The 19814-nt window shown below is 50.2% G+C and overlaps 1 protein-coding gene across 1 annotated transcript in view; it reads left to right on the forward strand.

Moving 5' to 3' along the window:
- The first annotated feature begins 14749 nt into the window (after positions 1-14749).
- The window catches only part of LOC141264729 (uncharacterized), a 67201-nt gene continuing 62136 nt past the window's right edge, over positions 14750-19814 (forward strand). The window contains exons 1-2 of the mRNA XM_073676989.1: positions 14750-14842; positions 15268-15550. Of these exons, the coding sequence (XP_073533090.1) occupies positions 14770-14842; positions 15268-15550 (356 nt within the window). The 5' untranslated portion in view covers positions 14750-14769. The remainder of the gene's footprint in view (positions 14843-15267; positions 15551-19814) is intronic.

Raw genomic sequence — 19814 nt, forward strand, 5'->3', positions numbered from 1 at the left:
GGGTGACCGTGGCAAACGCTGCCCACGGTCTCCGGTCTCTGGCTGGGGAGTGTTTTTGCCCCCACCAGCTTGGGTTCCGGTACCCTGATGCCGACTCTTCACCCGGGGATTTAATTTGGGGTCTTAGAGTCCTTTCTTCTGTTTCCCCCTCTGGGTCTCTCTCTCTCCTCTCTCACTCTGGGTCTCTCTTCTCCTCCGCTCGCTGACTTTCTCTCTGCAACTGACTTGTTCTCTGCATCTGACCCTGTTCTTAGTTGGTGCCCACCTTATATACACCCTCTATGTGTGAGCTCAGGTGACCAGCACCCAATGAGCTCCTAACTTTACCCAGGCTGCTCCCCCTATCTGCCCCTACACTACTTGGGATGTACCACCCCCCTCCCACTCCAGCCAGGAACAGACTCGGTCGTACCTGCACATTTCTAAGTGGGAGTACCGTCGGTCTGCTCCTCGGAAATGGGATGTGTGTAGTGCATGCAGCCTACCGAGCTCAGTTCCACACTCCTTCCCTACCCGGGAGTGGAATATCACACCTCTGGGTTGAGGTGCAATACCCCTGTAGCAGCCGAATCCTCAGGGTGCTACACTAGCAGTGGTGCTAGCAAGGGTTTTCTCATTTTCTTTTCTGGTAACACTTCCTGGAGTTCTTGCAGAGGTACTCACCTGGTCCTTGACTAGACACCGACCGCATCACCAAATGCCAGCTGTCCGGCTGGGAGCTGGGTGAAGAGTATTCCCGGCCCTCTAGTACTCGCCTATTTAGTGGACACCGTGAACTAGCACAGCCAGACCGTGGCTCAGACGGTCCCCCCAACACATGTAAGTTCTAACCCCAGTCCTACAGCGGGGGTCATTCCTGTAGAACCTAAGGTGCCACTTCCTGATTTTTTGGGGGGAGATCGGAAACAATTTATTAATTTTAAGGTGGGGTGCAAATTATATTTCCAACTTTGCCCTGTTTCCTCTGGGAACGAAGGTACTCGGGTGGGTCTTGTTATTACCCCTCTTAGAGGGGATTCCGCGTATTGGGCATTTTCATTACCTTCGGGTTCACCCATACTCTCATCAGTGGATGAATTTTTTAAGGCTATTGGGCAGATTTATGACGAACTGGACCGGGTGGCTTTGACTGAATCCCATTTAAGGCATTGTGTCAGCGGGACCTCACTGCGGAGGACTACTGCTCCCAGTTTCGTAGGTGGGCCATATAGACTGGGTGGAAAGATATCAATCTTCATAGTACTTTCCTGTCTGGGCTTAATGACCATATTAAAGATATGATAGTGCACCTATCTCCTCCCTGGTCATTGGAGGCCTTTATGACTTTAGCTGTGCGACTTGATTGGAGAAAAGGGGAGAGATGCCGGGAGAAATTGTCCCTCGGGCTGAGTTCATCCATACCCTCTGCTGGTCCTGAGGCTAAGGGAAAACCCATGCAGCTTGGTGGAGTTGGTACTTCTCGGGAGTCAAGGCAGCAAAGATGGTGTCGGCTATAGCGTCTTCTACGCAGTTCCTTAATCTATCTTCTACGCGGTTCCTTAATCTATCTGGTTTGTGAATGTCCACGTCTGGAGCCGGCGGGAAGCGACCACGCCTAGCTGTGTTCAGGGATCCCCAGTTTAGCGGTAAGAGTGTGGAGGATTATGCTTTTATTGATTGCGGGGCTGAGATAAGTTTGAATGCTGCCGTGGCCTCTTATCTCCTTGTATGCTTCTATGACATTATCTTCTTTTGATAATTCTCCCCTTGCTCATAGTATTGGGTATCACACTGCTGAACCGTATCTATCACCACAGGTTGTCTGTATAAGGAAGAGGCATGCTTTTTTATTTTCCAGGATCTTCCTACCGTTATGGTGTTAGGTCTCCCTTGGCTTCGCATTCATAACCCTATTATTGACTTACAAAGGATGGATATTGTTAAGTGGTCCTTCAACTGCCAATCCCTTTGTATTATCAAGCCTCCTAAGGTAGTAGGTGCCACCTCCCAGGTCCCGTGGTATGAGGCAGAATTCCTACAGGTGTTCTCTGAAGAGGCCTCCCAGAAATTACCACCATTTAAAACTTATGACTGTTCCATCCAGCTCATTGAGGGGGCAAAGTTACCTAAGGGCAAAATTTTTAACCTGTCTGGACCCGAGAGGCAAGCCATGAGGGAGCGTAGTCGGAAAAATTTGAAAAATGGATTTATCGGCCCTTCTAAATCCCCGGTTGGAGCAAGGTTCTTTTTTGTGGCCAAAAAGTTTCTCCAAGACCGTCTTTTTGCCTTTTACCACCGTTTTACAGTAGTGTATTGTTTCTTTTTGGGCCAGCCAGCCAATCTTGTCAGCTATTTGCCTTTTTGTCTATGTTTCTTCTTCCCCCCTTTTTCTGTGCCCAATTTATTGAAAATAATTAGTGATGAGCGAAAGTGCTCGCCACTGCTCGGTACTCGCCCGAGCATCACTGTGCTCGACAAGCTCGGCGAGTATTTCCTGGTTGCTCGGCGGGAGCTTGGGTCCCCTCCCTGCATGTTTGGCGCTCTTTAGAGAGCAAATAAACATGCCGGGATTGCCTGCCACTCACTGTAATGCTGCAGCCATGTTGGTTGTGGCATTACCGGGATTGGCTGGCCGCACAGCGTCATTGGGCCTATGTAAGACCTGGCGCCTCCATCATCGTCACAGTCTACCCCGGAAACAAGCAAAGTAAGGAGACGTGCTGCTGCGTCAGGGAGAGTTTTGCTTGTTTATAGTTAGTATACGTATTCCACAACATATATACAGTTAGGTCCATATATATTTGGACAGAGACAACATTTTTCTAATTTTGGTTCTAGACATTACCACAATGAATTTTAAACAAAACAATTCAGATGCAGTTGAAGTTCAGACTTTCAGCTTTCATTTGAGGGTATCCACATTAAAATTGGATGAAAGGTTTAGGAGTTTCAGCTCCTTAACATGTGCCACCCTGTTTTTAAAGGGACCATACACTGCCTGCCTGCCTATATACACTGCCTGCCTGATATCTCTGCAGATGGATTAGTCCTCAGAAGGACTGTTTGTTAAGATGGATATGTGTAATGTACAGTTTTTCTCTCTACACTACCTAATACAGAAGCAAATCTCTCCCTAGTTCAGCAGCAGCAGCTCTCCCTACACTGCCTGATCCGGAGTGACTGTGAGGAGCATGGCGGCTCCAGGTCTGATATACACCTGATGACGCTGTGCGGCCAGCCAATCACTGTAATGCCCACAAACAACATGGCTGCGGCATTACAGTGACTGGCTGGCAATCCCTGCATGTTCATTGGTCTGTAAAGAGCGCCAAACATGCAGGGAGGGGACCCGAGCTCCCACCGAGCAACCGGGAAATACTCAGCGAGCGCCGAGATTGTCGAGCACCGTGATGCTCGGGTGAGCACCGAGTAGTGGCGAGCGCGTTCGCTCATCACTAATAGACTCCGGAAAATGATGCATGACAGAGCACACGCTCGTTCTCCCGCCACCATTATGGTCTATGGCTCCGTCAGCGCATAGGTCCGAATCCCGTTTTGCGGAGGGCTTAGGCGTAAACCCCGAAGGGGCCACTGAATGGGTGCAAAAACATGATGTGAAAGAATCCTAAAAAAAAATACTATGCATGGACTATCAGATAAAACAGCAGCGTCATAAAAATACCACAATAATTATAGCACCAAGCGGAATTCCTAAAAATAAAAGTGCTAAAAATGAGTGTGGCACATAGTTCCAATAATAGTTTTACTGAATGTTACTCCCCTGACACCCAGGTGATATAAAGCTTAAGTGTCCTGTCGCCTTCAGGCGTGAGTAGCGGAGAAATGTTCGGGGAATGTGCCCACGACCCTCAGGACAGCGCGGCGGCTTTGAAGATAATTGCGGCACTTCTAGCGTCTGTTTTGGGTTTGCCTTTATACGCCGCCACTCATGTCCAGTGGATGCCGTCCCGTCACTCGCGTATCTCCTCCGGGACCATCAAGTTTCCATCTTACCTGATAGAAGTATCATGGTCCACATATCATGGTGCTGCACCCAGCTGGGAGCTGAGGGGTCCCCAGCATGAATAACTGATGTATATGGACCCCAGAGAACTCACTGACATCCTACAAATGGCCAGAGTCAGAGGCGTCCGGGAGAAGCTTAGACATTAGATTCTGACAGATGTCATCCGTTCTAAAAGTATGATGAGACAATAAGTACTATGACCTCTCAATAAGACGATCTCCAGGGCAGGGGAACGGGTCTGGGTGGTTTTGTTATTGGTAAAAACATTTCCATTGTCAGTAAATTCACAGGAAAATACCCAATTACAGGGGCAGATTTGGGGGGGGGGGATAGAGCGTAAAAAGGTATAAATGTCCAGCGCTGACACTGCTCCGTCACAGAAGCCGCAGGACCTGATCGTGTGAGTACACTGCGGGAAGTAGTCACTGACTATTAGAGGGGCTCCATCACTCATAGGAACGTCCCCCACACTCCATCCCTATCTAATATATAGAGGGGCTCCATCACTCATAGGAACGTCCCCCACACTCCATCCCTATCTAATATATAGAGGGGCTCCATCACTCTTAGGAATGTCCCCCACACTCCATCCCTATCTAATATATAGAGGGGCTCCATCACTCATAGGAACGTCCCCCACACTCCATCCCTATCTAATATATAGAGGGGCTCCATCACTCATAGGAACGTCCCCCACACTCCATCCCTATCTAATATATAGAGGGGCTCCATCACTCATAGGAACGTCCCCCCACACTCCATCCCTATCTAATATATAGAGGGGCTCCATCACTCATAGGAACGTCCCCCCACAGTCCATCCCTATCTAATATATAGAGGGGCTCCATCACTCATAGGAACGTCCCCCACACTCCATCCCTATCTAATATATAGAGGGGCTCCATCACTCATAGGAACGTCCCCCCACACTCCATCCCTATCTAATATATAGAGGGGCTCCATCACTCATAGGAACGTCCCCCACACTCCATCCCTATCTAATATATAGAGGGGCTCCATCACTCATAGGAACGTCCCCCACACTCCATCCCTATCTAATATATAGAGGGGCTCCATCACTCATAGGAACGTCCCCCACACTCCATCCCTATCTAATATATAGAGGGGCTCCATCACTCATAGGAACGTCCCCCCACACTCCATCCCTATCTAATATATAGAGGGGCTCCATCACTCATAGGAACGTCCCCCACACTCCATCCCTATCTAATATATAGAGGGGCTCCATCACTCATAGGAACGTCCCCCACACTCCATCCCTATCTAATATATAGAGGGGCTCCATCACTCATAGGAACGTCCCCCACACTCCATCCCTATCTAATATATAGAGGGGCTCCATCACTCATAGGAACGTCCCCCACACTCCATCCCTATCTAATATATAGAGGGGCTCCATCACTCATAGGAACGTCCCCCCACACTCCATCCCTATCTAATATATAGAGGGGCTCCATCACTCATAGGAACGTCCCCCCACAGTCCATCCCTATCTAATATATAGAGGGGCTCCATCACTCATAGGAACGTCCCCCCACAGTCCATCCCTATCTAATATATAGAGGGGCTCCATCACTCATAGGAACGTCCCCCACACTCCATCCCTATCTAATATATAGAGGGGCTCCATCACTCATAGGAACGCCCCCCAGACTCGATCCCTATCTAATATATAGAGGGGCTCCATCACTCATAGGAACGTCCCCCACACTCCATCCCTATCTAATATATAGAGGGGCTCCATCACTCATAGGAACGCCCCCCAGACTCGATCCCTATCTAATATATAGAGGGGCTCCATCACTCATAGGAACGTTCCCCACACTCCATCCCTATCTAATATATAGAGGGGCTCCATCACTCATAGGAACGTCCCCCACACTCCATCCCTATCTAATATATAGAGGGACTCCATCACTCATAGGAACGTCCCCCACACTCCATCCCTATCTAATATATAGAGGGACTCCATCACTCATAGGAACGTCCCCCACACTCCATCCCTATCTAATATATAGAGGGGCTCCATCACTCTTAGGAATGTCCCCCACACTCCATCCCTATCTAATATATAGAGGGGCTCCATCACTCATAGGAACGTCCCCCACACTCCATCCCTATCTAATATATAGAGGGGCTCCATCACTCATAGGAACGTCCCCCCACACTCCATCCCTATCTAATATATAGAGGGGCTCCATCACTCATAGGAACGTCCCCCCACAGTCCATCCCTATCTAATATATAGAGGGGCTCCATCACTCATAGGAACGTCCCCCACACTCCATCCCTATCTAATATATAGAGGGGCTCCATCACTCATAGGAACGTCCCCCACACTCCATCCCTATCTAATATATAGAGGGGCTCCATCACTCATAGGAACGTCCCCCCACACTCCATCCCTATCTAATATATAGAGGGGCTCCATCACTCATAGGAACGTCCCCCACACTCCATCCCTATCTAATATATAGAGGGGCTCCATCACTCATAGGAACTCCCCCCACACTCCATCCCTATCTAATATATAGAGGGGCTCCATCACTCATAGGAACGCCCCCCACACTCCATCCCTATCTAATATATAGAGGGGCTCCATCATTCATAGGAACGTCCCCCACACTCCATCCCTATCTAATATATAGAGGGGCTCCATCACTCATAGGAACGTCCCCCACACTCCATCCCTATCTAATATATAGAGGGGCTCCATCACTCATAGGAACGTCCCCCACACTCCATCCCTATCTAATATATAGAGGGGCTCCATCATTCATAGGAACGCCCCCACACTCCATCCCTATCTAATATATAGAGGGGCTCCATCATTCATAGGAACGTCCCCCACACTCCATCCCTATCTAATATATAGAGGGGCTCCATCACTCATAGGAACGTCCCCCCACACTCCATCCCTATCTAATATATAGAGGGGCCCAATCACTCATAGGAACGTCCCCCCACAGTCCATCCCTATCTAATATATAGAGGGGCTCCATCAATCATAGGAACGTCCCCCACACTCCATCCCTATCTAATATATAGAGGGCCTCCATCACTCATAGGAACGTCCCCCACACTCCATCCCTATCTAATATATAGAGGGGCTCCATCACTCATAGGAACGTCCCCCACACTCCATCCCTATCTAATATATAGAGGGGCTCCATCACTCATAGGAACTCCCCCCACACTCCATCCCTATCTAATATATAGAGGGGCTCCATCACTCATAGGAACGCCCCCCACACTCCATCCCTATCTAATATATAGAGGGGCTCCATCATTCATAGGAACGTCCCCCACACTCCATCCCTATCTAATATATAGAGGGGCTCCATCACTCATAGGAACGTCCCCCACACTCCATCCCTATCTAATATATAGAGGGGCTCCATCATTCATAGGAACGCCCCCACACTCCATCCCTATCTAATATATAGAGGGGCTCCATCATTCATAGGAACGTCCCCCACACTCCATCCCTATCTAATATATAGAGGGGCTCCATCACTCATAGGAACGTCCCCCACACTCCATCCCTATCTAATATATAGAGGGACTCCATCATTCATAGGAACGCCCCCCAGACTCGATCCCTATCTAATATATAGAGGGGCTCCATCACTCATAGGAACGTCCCCCACACTCCATCCCTATCTAATATATAGAGGGGCTCCATCACTCATAGGAACGCCCCCCAGACTCGATCCCTATCTAATATATAGAGGGGCTCCATCACTCATAGGAACGTCCCCCACACTCCATCCCTATCTAATATATAGAGGGGCTCCATCACTCATAGGAACGCCCCCCAGACTCGATCCCTATCTAATATATAGAGGGGCTCCATCACTCATAGGAACGTCCCCCACACTCCATCCCTATCTAATATATAGAGGGGCTCCATCACTCATAGGAACGTCCCCCCACACTCCATCCCTATCTAATATATAGAGGGGCTCCATCACTCATAGGAACGTCCCCCCACAGTCCATCCCTATCTAATATATAGAGGGGCTCCATCACTCATAGGAACGTCCCCCACACTCCATCCCTATCTAATATATAGAGGGGCTCCATCACTCATAGGAACGTCCCCCACACTCCATCCCTATCTAATATATAGAGGGGCTCCATCACTCTTAGGAATGTCCCCCACACTCCATCCCTATCTAATATATAGAGGGGCTCCATCACTCATAGGAACGTCCCCCACACTCCATCCCTATCAAATATATAGAGGGGCTCCATCACTCATAGGAACGTCCCCCACACTCCATCCCTATCTAATATATAGAGGGGCTCCATCACTCATAGGAACGTCCCCCCACAGTCCATCCCTATCTAATATATAGAGGGGCTCCATCACTCATAGGAACGTCCCCCCACACTCCATCCCTATCTAATATATAGAGGGGCCCAATCACTCATAGGAACGTCCCCCCACAGTCCATCCCTATCTAATATATAGAGGGGCTCCATCAATCATAGGAACGTCCCCCACACTCCATCCCTATCTAATATATAGAGGGCCTCCATCACTCATAGGAACGTCCCCCACACTCCATCCCTATCTAATATATAGAGGGGCTCCATCACTCATAGGAACGTCCCCCACACTCCATCCCTATCTAATATATAGAGGGGCTCCATCACTCATAGGAACTCCCCCCACACTCCATCCCTATCTAATATATAGAGGGGCTCCATCACTCATAGGAACGCCCCCCACACTCCATCCCTATCTAATATATAGAGGGGCTCCATCATTCATAGGAACGTCCCCCACACTCCATCCCTATCTAATATATAGAGGGGCTCCATCACTCATAGGAACGTCCCCCACACTCCATCCCTATCTAATATATAGAGGGGCTCCATCATTCATAGGAACGCCCCCACACTCCATCCCTATCTAATATATAGAGGGGCTCCATCATTCATAGGAACGTCCCCCACACTCCATCCCTATCTAATATATAGAGGGGCTCCATCACTCATAGGAACGTCCCCCACACTCCATCCCTATCTAATATATAGAGGGACTCCATCATTCATAGGAACGCCCCCCAGACTCGATCCCTATCTAATATATAGAGGGGCTCCATCACTCATAGGAACGTCCCCCACACTCCATCCCTATCTAATATATAGAGGGGCTCCATCACTCATAGGAACGCCCCCCAGACTCGATCCCTATCTAATATATAGAGGGGCTCCATCACTCATAGGAACGTCCCCCACACTCCATCCCTATCTAATATATAGAGGGGCTCCATCACTCATAGGAACGCCCCCCAGACTCGATCCCTATCTAATATATAGAGGGGCTCCATCACTCATAGGAACGTTCCCCACACTCCATCCCTATCTAATATATAGAGGGGCTCCATCACTCATAGGAACGTCCCCCACACTCCATCCCTATCTAATATATAGAGGGACTCCATCACTCATAGGAACGTCCCCCACACTCCATCCCTATCTAATATATAGAGGGACTCCATCACTCATAGGAACGTCCCCCACACTCCATCCCTATCTAATATATAGAGGGGCTCCATCACTCATAGGAACGCCCCCCACACTCCATCCCTATCTAATATATAGAGGGGCTCCATCACTCATAGGAACGTCCCCCACACTCCATCCCTATCTAATATATAGAGGGCAACTATTACCTCTGTTATCAGTCACTTCAGCCTGGGGGGCTAACGTGAGACCAGATGAACGCAGACTATTGCTTTCTGTTATCAGCCATTCCCAGCTTGTGGGTCATTGTACGATAGGGGCATAAGAGGAGCACATAGTAGAGATGTAACAAAGAGGACAGCAGAGATAATGGAGGACAGCAGAGATAATAAGTGAGAGCAGAGCCAAGAGAGGACAGCAGAAATAATGGAGGACAGGACAGCTAAGGGAGGACAGCAGAGATAATGGAGGACAGCAGAGATAATGGAGGACAGGAGAGCTAAGGGAGGACAGCAGAGATAATGGAGGACAGCAGAGATAATGGAGGACAGGAGAGCTAAGGGAGGACAGCAGAGATAATGGAGGACAGCAGAGATAATGGAGGACAGCAGAGATAATGGAGGACAGGAGAGCTAAGGGAGGACAGGAGAGCTAATGGAGGACAGGAGAGCAAAGGGAGGACAGGAGAGCTAAGGGAGGACAGCAGAGATAATGGAGGACAGGAAAGCTAAGGGAGGACAGCAGAGATAATGGAGGACAGCAGAGATAATGGAGGACAGGAGAGCTAAGGGAGGACAGGAGAGCTAAGGGAGGACAGGAGAGATAATGGAGGACAGGAGAGCTAAGGGAGGACAGGAGAGCTAAGGGAGGACAGCAGAGATAATGGAGGACAGCAGAGATAATGGAGGAAAGGAGAGCTAAGGGAGGACAGCAGAGATAATGGAGGACACCAGAAGTAAGGGAGGACAGGAGAGATAATGGAGGACAGGAAAGCTAAGGGAGGACAGCAGAGATAATGGAGTACAGGAGAACTAAGGGAGGACAGCAGAGATAATAGAGGACAGCAGAGATAATGGAGGACAGCAGAGATAATGGAGAACAGGAGAGCTAAGGGAGGACAGCAGAGATAATAGAGGACAGCAGAGATAATGGAGGACAGGAGAGCTAAGGGAGGACAGGAGAGCTAAGGGAGGACAGGAGAACTAAGGGAGGACAGCAGAGATAATGGAGGACAGGAGAGCTAAGGGAGGACAGCAGAGATAATGGAGGACAGGAGAGCTAAGGGAGGACAGCAGAGATAATGGAGGACAGCAGAGATAATGTAGGACAGGAGAGCTAAGGGAGGACAGCAGAGATAATGGAGGACAGCAGAGATAATGGAGGACAGGAGAGCTAAGGGAGGACAGCAGAGATAATGGAGGACAGCAGAGATAATGGAGGACAGCAGAGATAATGGAGGACAGGAGAGCTAAGGGAGGACAGGAGAGCTAAGGGAGGACAGCAGAGATAATGGAGGACAGCAGAGATAATGGAGGACAGGAGAGCTAAGGGAGGACAGCAGAGATAATGGAGGACAGCAGAGATAATGGAGGACAGGAGAGCTAAGGGAGGACAGCAGAGGTAATGGAGGACACCAGACGTAAGGGAGGACAGCAGAGATAATGGAGGACAGGAGAGCTAAGGGAGGACAGCAGAGATAATGGAGGACAGGAGAGCTAAGGGAGGACAGCAGAGGTAATGGAGGACAGCAGAGATAATAGAGGACACGAGAGCTAAGGGAGGACAGCAGAGATAATAGAGGACACGAGAGATAATGGAGGACAGCAGAGATAATGGAGGACAGGAGAGCTAAGGGAGGACAGCAGAGAAAATGGAGGACAGGAGAGCTAAGGGAGGACAGCAGAGATAATAGAGGACAGCAGAGATAATGGAGGACAGGAGAGCTAAGGGAGGACAGCAGAGTTAATGGATGACAGGAGAGCTAAGGGAGGACAGGAGAGCTAAGGGAGGACAGGAGAGCTAAGGGAGGACAGCAGAGATAATGGAGGACAGCAAAGATAATAGGGGACAGCAGAGCTAATGGGGGACAGCAGAGATAATAGGGGACAGCAGAGATAATGGAGGACAGCAGTGATAATGGAGGACAGCAGAGATAATGGAGGACAGCAGAGATAATTGGGGCTATTTAAGGGATTTTTTTTACTGCTGTGATGTATTTTATTTTGAGGATACTGTTTTCAGTGGGGGGGGTGTAGTGTAGAAGTTTGGGAAAAATTGGGGAATGTGCATTGGAAGCTACTCTAGATAACTGTGTTATTTTCTGAAGAGATGCATCCTGGCTGGAAGCGTGGGTGGTGGTGACTCTCGGTACCCGGGCCTTTACCTTCTTGGGATGTCACGGCGGTCGGCTCCCGGGCCCGTACCCTGGGGTCACTCTTAAAAAGGGGTTTGCTACTTGATGGGATGAATAACAGTTTTGTCTCGTGACGCCACCTGTGGTTCCCGGTAATGGGTACCGGCGCTGCTGCAGACCTCCGGAGGTGATGTTAGGGCAGCTGAGTTGGTGCGGCTCTCCACAGGCAGAGCACAGCTCCAGGGCAGTGTAGGTGCAGATGGTGATGCTGGGCGTTGTAATGCAGGTGGTGATGCTGGGCGTTGTAGTGCAGCAGCAATAACTGACAGAGACAGTGGGGTGCAGTCGTCCGAGTTTACTCACAGTTATTAGGTTCCTCAGGTTGCACTGTCCAGGTGTCAGCCTCCCACATCGCGCTGCGTTTACCAGGCAGGGGTTCAGCACTCCCTCAAGTATCTCAAGTGCACTTAACGGGACCCCTCTCTGTATGTTCCTTTCTTAGCCGACTTCCCGCGCTGGGTCTCTCCCTCCTGCCCTGCGCCCCGCCACACAAAGTCCCGATCAGGTACCTTGAGATCCCTCTGAGCAACTTGAAGTTCCCGGACCTTGCTTGGTGCCCTTTTCGGTGGCTTAGGTGCGGATGTGGCAACTGCACCTTGAAAGTGCAGAAGCCTCCGGTTTTCCAGCTGAGACTTAAAGTAACTCGGCTAGTCCAGGGACCGGTCCCCTTCTTGCGGCCTGATCCCTCTACCGCCTGGCAGATTCGGGCGTAAGGGTGCCGTCCTGCACTCACCGTACCCCCTGGGATCCCTTCAGTTCCTGGAGTCTTCCTCCTGCTCCCACTCCTCTCTCAATCTTGGGCAGGACAGGCCGAGCCTGCCTCCCGAGCGGAGCTCCTGAAGAGCCTCCGCTCCCTACGTTCTCACACTCTCCCTCTCTCCGTTCCACTCCTTAAAAAGATGGCTTCCTTATATATATATATATGTCTCCTCTTCAAGTGCTCCCCTACTCTACATCCTCCACCCACACCCACTACTGGTTCCCCCTACCTTTGGTTCCCCCCACTCCAGCCAGGGACAGGGCTCAGCAGAAACACAATGCTTCTTGCCCCTCCAGCCGGCCTGGAGTAGTGTAGTGTTGGATGCGGGTGTTGGGGTTCCGGGCAGTACTCCATCCTTACCTGAGAGAAGGAGATGCCACACTTCTGGGTGAGGTGCAGTACCTCTGTGGCAACTGAACCCTCAGGGGCTCCACACCAGTCGTTGTCCATAAATGGAGACAATAGTCAGAGGACAATCCAGCTCTTGTGTAGGGAACTGAAGTTAGACGGATCAGATCCTGATGGATGAAGATTGCTCGAGGAGCCGGAATCCAAATAGGACCTCTCCTCCTCCTCAGGGACGCCACAGTGAGACTGTGGAAGGTTCGAGAGGTAGAGGTGGAGCTGGGGTGGAGTCTGGGTGGAGTCTGAAGGTGGCCCGAAAATTTTGCCAGTATGCAGCCCTGAAATTCCTGGTGGCAACCCTGACTAGATGTGTGTCCACAGAAGCACATCCAGGTGAAATAGGCACTGGCGTCGGCGGGCCACCCTCCACTTCCATCGCTGCACCGGCAGTATATCCTTCCCTGCTGCAAGACCAACATGGGGCAGTAGAGCTAAGAGGGCACAGCAGAAGTAATAGGGGCCAGCCGATCCAAGAGGGCACAGCAGAAGTAATAAGGACCAGCATAGCCAAGAGGGCACAGCAGAAGTAATAGGGGCCAGCCGATCCAAGAGGGCACAGCAGAATTAATAGGGGCCAGCAGAGCCAAGAGGGCACAGCAGAAGTAATAAGGGCCAGCAGATCCAAGAGGGCACAGCAGAAGTAATAAGGGCCAGCAGAGCCAAGAGGGCACAGCAGAAGTAATAAGGGCCAGCAGATCCAAGAGGGCACAGCAGAAGTAATAGGGGCCAGCAGATCCAAGAGGGCACAGCAGAAGTAATAGGGGCCAGCAGATCCAAGAGGGCACAGCAGAAGTAATAAGGGCCAGCAGATTCAAGAGGGCACAGCAGAATTAATAGGGGCCAGCAGAGCCAAGAGGGCACAGCAGAAGTAATAAGGGCCAGCAGATCCAAGAGGGCACAGCAGAAGTAATAAGGGCCAGCAGAGCCAAGAGGGCACAGCAGAAGTAATAAGGGCCAGCAGATCCAAGAGGGCACAGCAGAAGTAATAGGGGCCAGCAGATCCAAGAGGGCACAGCAGAAGTAATAAGGGCCAGCAGATCCAAGAGGGAACAGCAGAAGTAATAGGGGCCAGCAGATCCAAGAGGGCACAGCAGAAGTAATAAGGGCCAGCAGATTCAAGAGGGAACAGCAGAAGTAATAGGGGCCAGCAGATCCAAGAGGGCACAGCAGAAGTAGTAAGGGCCAGCAGATCCAAGAGGGCACAGCAGAAGTAATAGGGGCCAGCAGATCCAAGAGGGCACAGCAGAAGTAATAAGGGCCAGCAGATTCAAGAGGGCACAGCAGAAGTAATAAGGGCCAGCAGATCCAAGAGGGCACAGCAGAAGTAATAAGGGCCAGCAGATCCAAGAGGGCACAGCAGAAGTAATAAGGGCCAGCAGATCCAAGAGGGCACAGCAGAAGTAATAAGGGCCAGCAGATCCAAGAGGGCACAGCAGAAGTAATAGGGGCCAGCAGAGCCAAGAGCGCACAGCAGAGCCAAGAGGGCACAGCAGAGCCAAGAGGGCACAGCAGAGCTAAGAGGGCTGTGCTTGTCATTACAGTGGTAACTTACTCCGGGACTCACTTATCAGCCAAGTGAATGTTGCTCTGGTTGTGATCAAATCTGCAAAGTAAATGATTTACAAAACTTCTCTTCTATGGATATTTTGTAATTTTTTTCCATCTCTGTTCCTCTTCTTCCCCAGGATGAATCTTGTGTTGTCTCTGATTCTGCTGGGATCTATAGATCTGAGTCTGGGATGTGATCCTGGTCCTGGAGGTGAGATCCTGTGCTCACATTGGACTGCAGAGCGGTCATATATCTGTACCACAGAGCAGTAATACACAGGGTGGGGTTATATCATGGGCAGTGGAGTCAGATGCTCCGGATCCTCTTCTACTGAGGTCTCCATCACATGCACCCACTAGGGATAAACTTTGTAATAAAAAAGTAATTCTGCATCGTTAGTATTTGGTAACTGTTATGTAGATACAATATAGTTTAATCCTTTGGTTTTGGAAGAATGTAGAACAGCCGAAGACACTATGCCATCATGGATGAAACACCTCCACCTTTTACCTCCATTTCTCAGTCTATATTCCTTAACCTTCTGACTTTTTGGGGTTTGAATAAGTGGCGGGACTATGGACTCTGGACATATCAGCTCCATATAATTAAACTCTTTTCTGGTTTTATTTCCTCAGACCTCAATATAGCAAGAAATGGGGAAGCCTCCCAGGTGACTCTCCCACAATCTCAGGTAATGGGATACGCCAAGAATGCCATAGATGGGGTCAAAAATGTCTTTTACATGAACGGCTCCTGCACTCACACCACGAAAGTAAAAAATCCCTGGTGGAAGCTGGACCTGAAACAGATCTACAGGATATCGACTGTCGTCATAACAAACAGGATGGATTGTTGTAAGGAACGGCTGCTTGGAGCCGAGGTCCGAATCGGGAACTGCAATGAAAACAACAACCCGGTGTAAGTTCATGTTCGGTGCCAATAATTCTCTCTCTACTGACTTTGCCATCAAACTTCAACAATCTCCATCTTGCCCTTCCCGGGTGTCTTGTTTTTCCTTAAATCCCCTTTTTGTATTTTTACACAAAGTTCTGTCTCGCTTTCCTCTAGAATGTCCCATCTTATGTCTCATCTTATGTATCTCCAGAGAATTTCTAGAATGTTTGTCCACAGTCCTCCATCTTGGTTCCTCCACATTGTCCTTTTACTGTTGTAGTTTCTTGTCTTTATTATACATATAGATTTTTATTATTTTACAAGATAAGTAATAGGCAAAGATTGGTGTTTCTAAGTGATCTGGAGTTCACATGACAGATCGATCCGCACTTCACCGAGGACACCATGATCAGGCAATGATCAAGAAGGTCAAGGGCACGATGATCAGGCAATGATCAAGAAGGTCAAGGGCACGATGATCAGGCAATGATCAAGCAGGTCAAGGTCACCATGATCAGGCAATGATCAAGCAGGTCAAGGGCACCATGATCAGGCAGTGATCAAGCAGGTCAAGGGCACCATGATCAGGCAATGATCAAGCAGGTCAAGGGCACCATGATCAGGCAATGATCATACCGGGCCGGTCCTTTTTGGGGTAGTCACGGTGGAAACCTGGTCCGTGACCCAGGGCGGTCAATAAGAAAAGTCAATTGGGGAATAAAGATTTGTGATGCCACCCGTGGTATGCGGCTATAGGTGGCCGCCGCTGCTGTTCAGATCCACTGGGGCTGTTGGTGACGCAGCAGAGTTGGTTCAGCTCTCCACGGGTAGAGCTAGGCCCCAGGGCAGTTAAATAAGAGATCTAGGATGTTGGTGTAGTGCAAGGCAGGTGATGCAGCAATTAAGTCAAGGACACAGTGAGGTGCAGTCTTCAAGTGTTTACTCACAGTTCTTATGATGCTCCAGGTTACAACATCCAGATTATAACAGCCCACCAAGTCCTGTGTCCCCTGGGGAAGTGATCCAGCCAACTCTCAGATATCTTGAATACACTTGATCGGGACCCCGTTCTTGTGTACCTTCTGGGTCGTCTCCCTGCGCTGGCTCTCGCCCTCCTTCCCTGCGCCTCACACACAGTGTCCCGAGCCAGTGGCCCCGGGCCTTGTTGGGCAACATCCTTTCTGTCCCCTTTGTCCTATATAGCCACCTTTTCAGCAATTGTGTGTGGTTTTGGCTACGGCACTTGAAGATACCGCAACCTCCGGTTTGTTAGCTGAGTCTTGCAGTCCTCCACTAGTCTGGGGCCGGTCCCCTACTGCGGCCTGATCCCTTCACGGTCAGCGTGAACTCGGGCGCATGGGTGGACTCCGCACTTCCCGTGCCCCTAGGATCCTCTCTCTCTCTGGAGCCCTTCTCACTGCTCCGGTCTTCTCTCTTCACTCTTCTACTGGGCCCCTCTGACTGGGCCCTACTCCTCCACGGTCCTCACTTACTGCACTCCTGCTCCTAGGACCCTGGACCTAGGACTGGACCCAGGACTGGAGCTAACTCCTCAACGGTCCTCACTCACTTGGCTCTTCTAGATGTTTCTGCGCTTCCTTTTATGCTCTCTGTCATGTGACCCACGTCACCAACTGTCACTCTATGTGGTCCCCTCTACCTTCAGTCCTTCCTTTAGTGCTCCTCTAAACTACTTCCTTCACCAGGGCCGGCTCCAGGTTTTTCTGGGCCCCAGGCGAAAGAGTCTCAGTGGGTCCCTTTAACACATACCACGATTCATGATGCACAGATACCGCAGAGAAATATATATGTAGTACAATGCAAAGATTTCACTTCTTACATTACATGAGCGATATCTATTGTAAATTCTACAATAGCTCAGAAACTGGTGAATCGCTCCACACAGTGCAGACCGGACAGTATAGTCCTCCATACAGAATACTGGTCCCCATAAAATGCTCCATACAGGATACTGGCCCCCATATAACGCTCCATACAGGATACTGGCCCCCATAAAATGCTCCATACAGGATACTGGCCCCCATATAATGCTCCACACAGGATACTGGCCCCCGTATAACGCTCCATACAGGATACTGGCCCCCATATAATGCTCCATACAGAATACTGGCCCCCATAAAATGATCTATACAGAATACTGGTCCCCATATAATGCTCCATACGGAATACTGGCCCCCATAAAATGCTCCATACAGAATACTGGCACCCATAAAATGCTCCATACAGGATACTGGCCCCCGTATAACGCTCCATACAGGATACTGGCTCCCATATAATGCTCCATACAGAATACTGGCCCCCATAAAATGTTCTATACGGAATACTGGCCCCCATAAAATGCTCCATACAGAATACTGGCCCCCAAATAATGCTCCATACAGAATACTAGCCCCCATATAACGCTCCATACAGAATACTGGCCCCCATATAACGCTGCATACAGAATACTGGCTACCATATAACGCTCCGTACAGGATACTGGTCACCTTATAACGCTTCATGCAGGCTGTTCCCCCCGCATAATGCCCTATGCCGGCTGTTTTCCCCTTATAATGCCCCATGCAAGGCTGTTCCCCCCTTATAATGCCCCATGCAGGATGTCACCCCCCATATAATGCCCCATGCAGGATGTCACCCCCCCATACAATGCCCCATGCAGGATATCACTCCCCCCCCATATAATGTCCCATGCAGGATGTCACTTCTCCCCCCATATAATGGCCCCATGCAGGATGTCACTTCCCCCCATATAATGCCCCATGCAGGATGTCACCCCCCTCTTTATAATGTCCCATGCAGGATGTCACCTCTCCCCCCCATATAATGCTCCATGCAGGATGTCACTTGTCCCCCTATATAATGCCCCATGCAGGATATCACCACCTCTCTTTATAATGCCCCATGCAGGATGTCACCTCTCCCCCCATATAATGCCCCATGCACGATGTCACCTCTCCCCCCATATAATGCCCTATGCAGGATGTCACCCCTTCCTCCCTTATAATGCCCCATGCAGGATGTCACCTCCCCCCCCCATATAATGCCCCATGCAGGATGTCACCTCCCCATATAATGCCTCATGCAGGATGTCAACCCCCATATAATGCCCCGTGCAGGATGTCACCCCCCCATATAATGCCCCATGCAGGATATCACCTCCCCTTATAATGCCCCATGCAGGATATCACCTCCCCTTATAATGCCCCATGCAGGATATCACCTCCCCTTATAATGCCTCATGCCTCCATACATTCAAAAAAAAAATCAAATACTCACCTCCCTTCTCCTCACCTGCTACCGCTGCTCAGGTCCGGACTCCAGCGTCGCCGGCATCTTCCCGCTCTGCGCTGCCTGTGATGGCTCAGGGCAGGGCGTGGTGGAAAGACGTCACCGCACCCTCTGACCTGAGACGTCACAGGAAGCGCAGAGCAGGAAGACACCGGATCTGCGGAGGCACGGGGAGAGGTAAGTATCCGCCTGCCGGGGCCCTGAGCAAGTGGGGGAAAAGGGCGGGCGCTGACACCGCTCTCCTCCGCCCATAGCCCGGCGGAATACCTGACCGTGAGTGGGCCCCCCCACCTGCTCAGGGTCCCGGCACTTGCCCGCCGGCCCTGTCCTTCACCCACCTCCTCTACCTAGTTCCACCTTCCAAACAGGGATCGGGTCTGTGCTCTCCCTTAGGAGCAATCTGGACCTTCCCTAATGGAGTGGTGTAGTGTTGGATGTGAGTGGTTGGGTCTCGGGTAGCACTCCGTCCTTACCTGAGAGTGGGGTACCACACCTCTGGCTGAGATGCAGTACCTCTGTGGCAACTGGACCCGCAGGGGCGCCACAGAGGCGCCTCAGGAAGGAGCAATGTAAGATGGTCAAAGGTACTTCAGGCCTTTAGAAGTTGGAACTAAGTCACTGGGGTGTGTCAGGGATCTCAAAGAGGCAGGCAAGTTTAGGAGGCAGAAGATAAAAAGTTCCCGACATTGAGTGTGACCTAGCCGCTGGAGATTACCTCCCTCAGATCAACAGAAACTTGCACTTTTACGAGTAGAGCGAGCCAACATGGCAGAGGTATACGGATATAAAATGCTTCTAGCTGCGCAGAATACATCAACCAGCAGCACAAAACCTTCAATCCAGTTTTGCTTGAGGGGAAAGACCTCGATCACAAAAGGGGCAGCAGTGGTGAGGAAAGGGATTCATAACGTGTCTCTGTCTACGTGTCTCTGCCTACGTGTCTCTGCCTACGTGTCTCTGTCTACGTGTCTCTGCTTAC

Source organism: Phyllobates terribilis, unplaced genomic scaffold (assembly GCF_046119375.1).
Source record: "Phyllobates terribilis strain yellow unplaced genomic scaffold, ASM4611937v1 Scaffold_4__5_contigs__length_816908805, whole genome shotgun sequence".
In the NCBI taxonomy this organism is placed as follows: Eukaryota; Metazoa; Chordata; class Amphibia; order Anura; family Dendrobatidae; genus Phyllobates; species Phyllobates terribilis.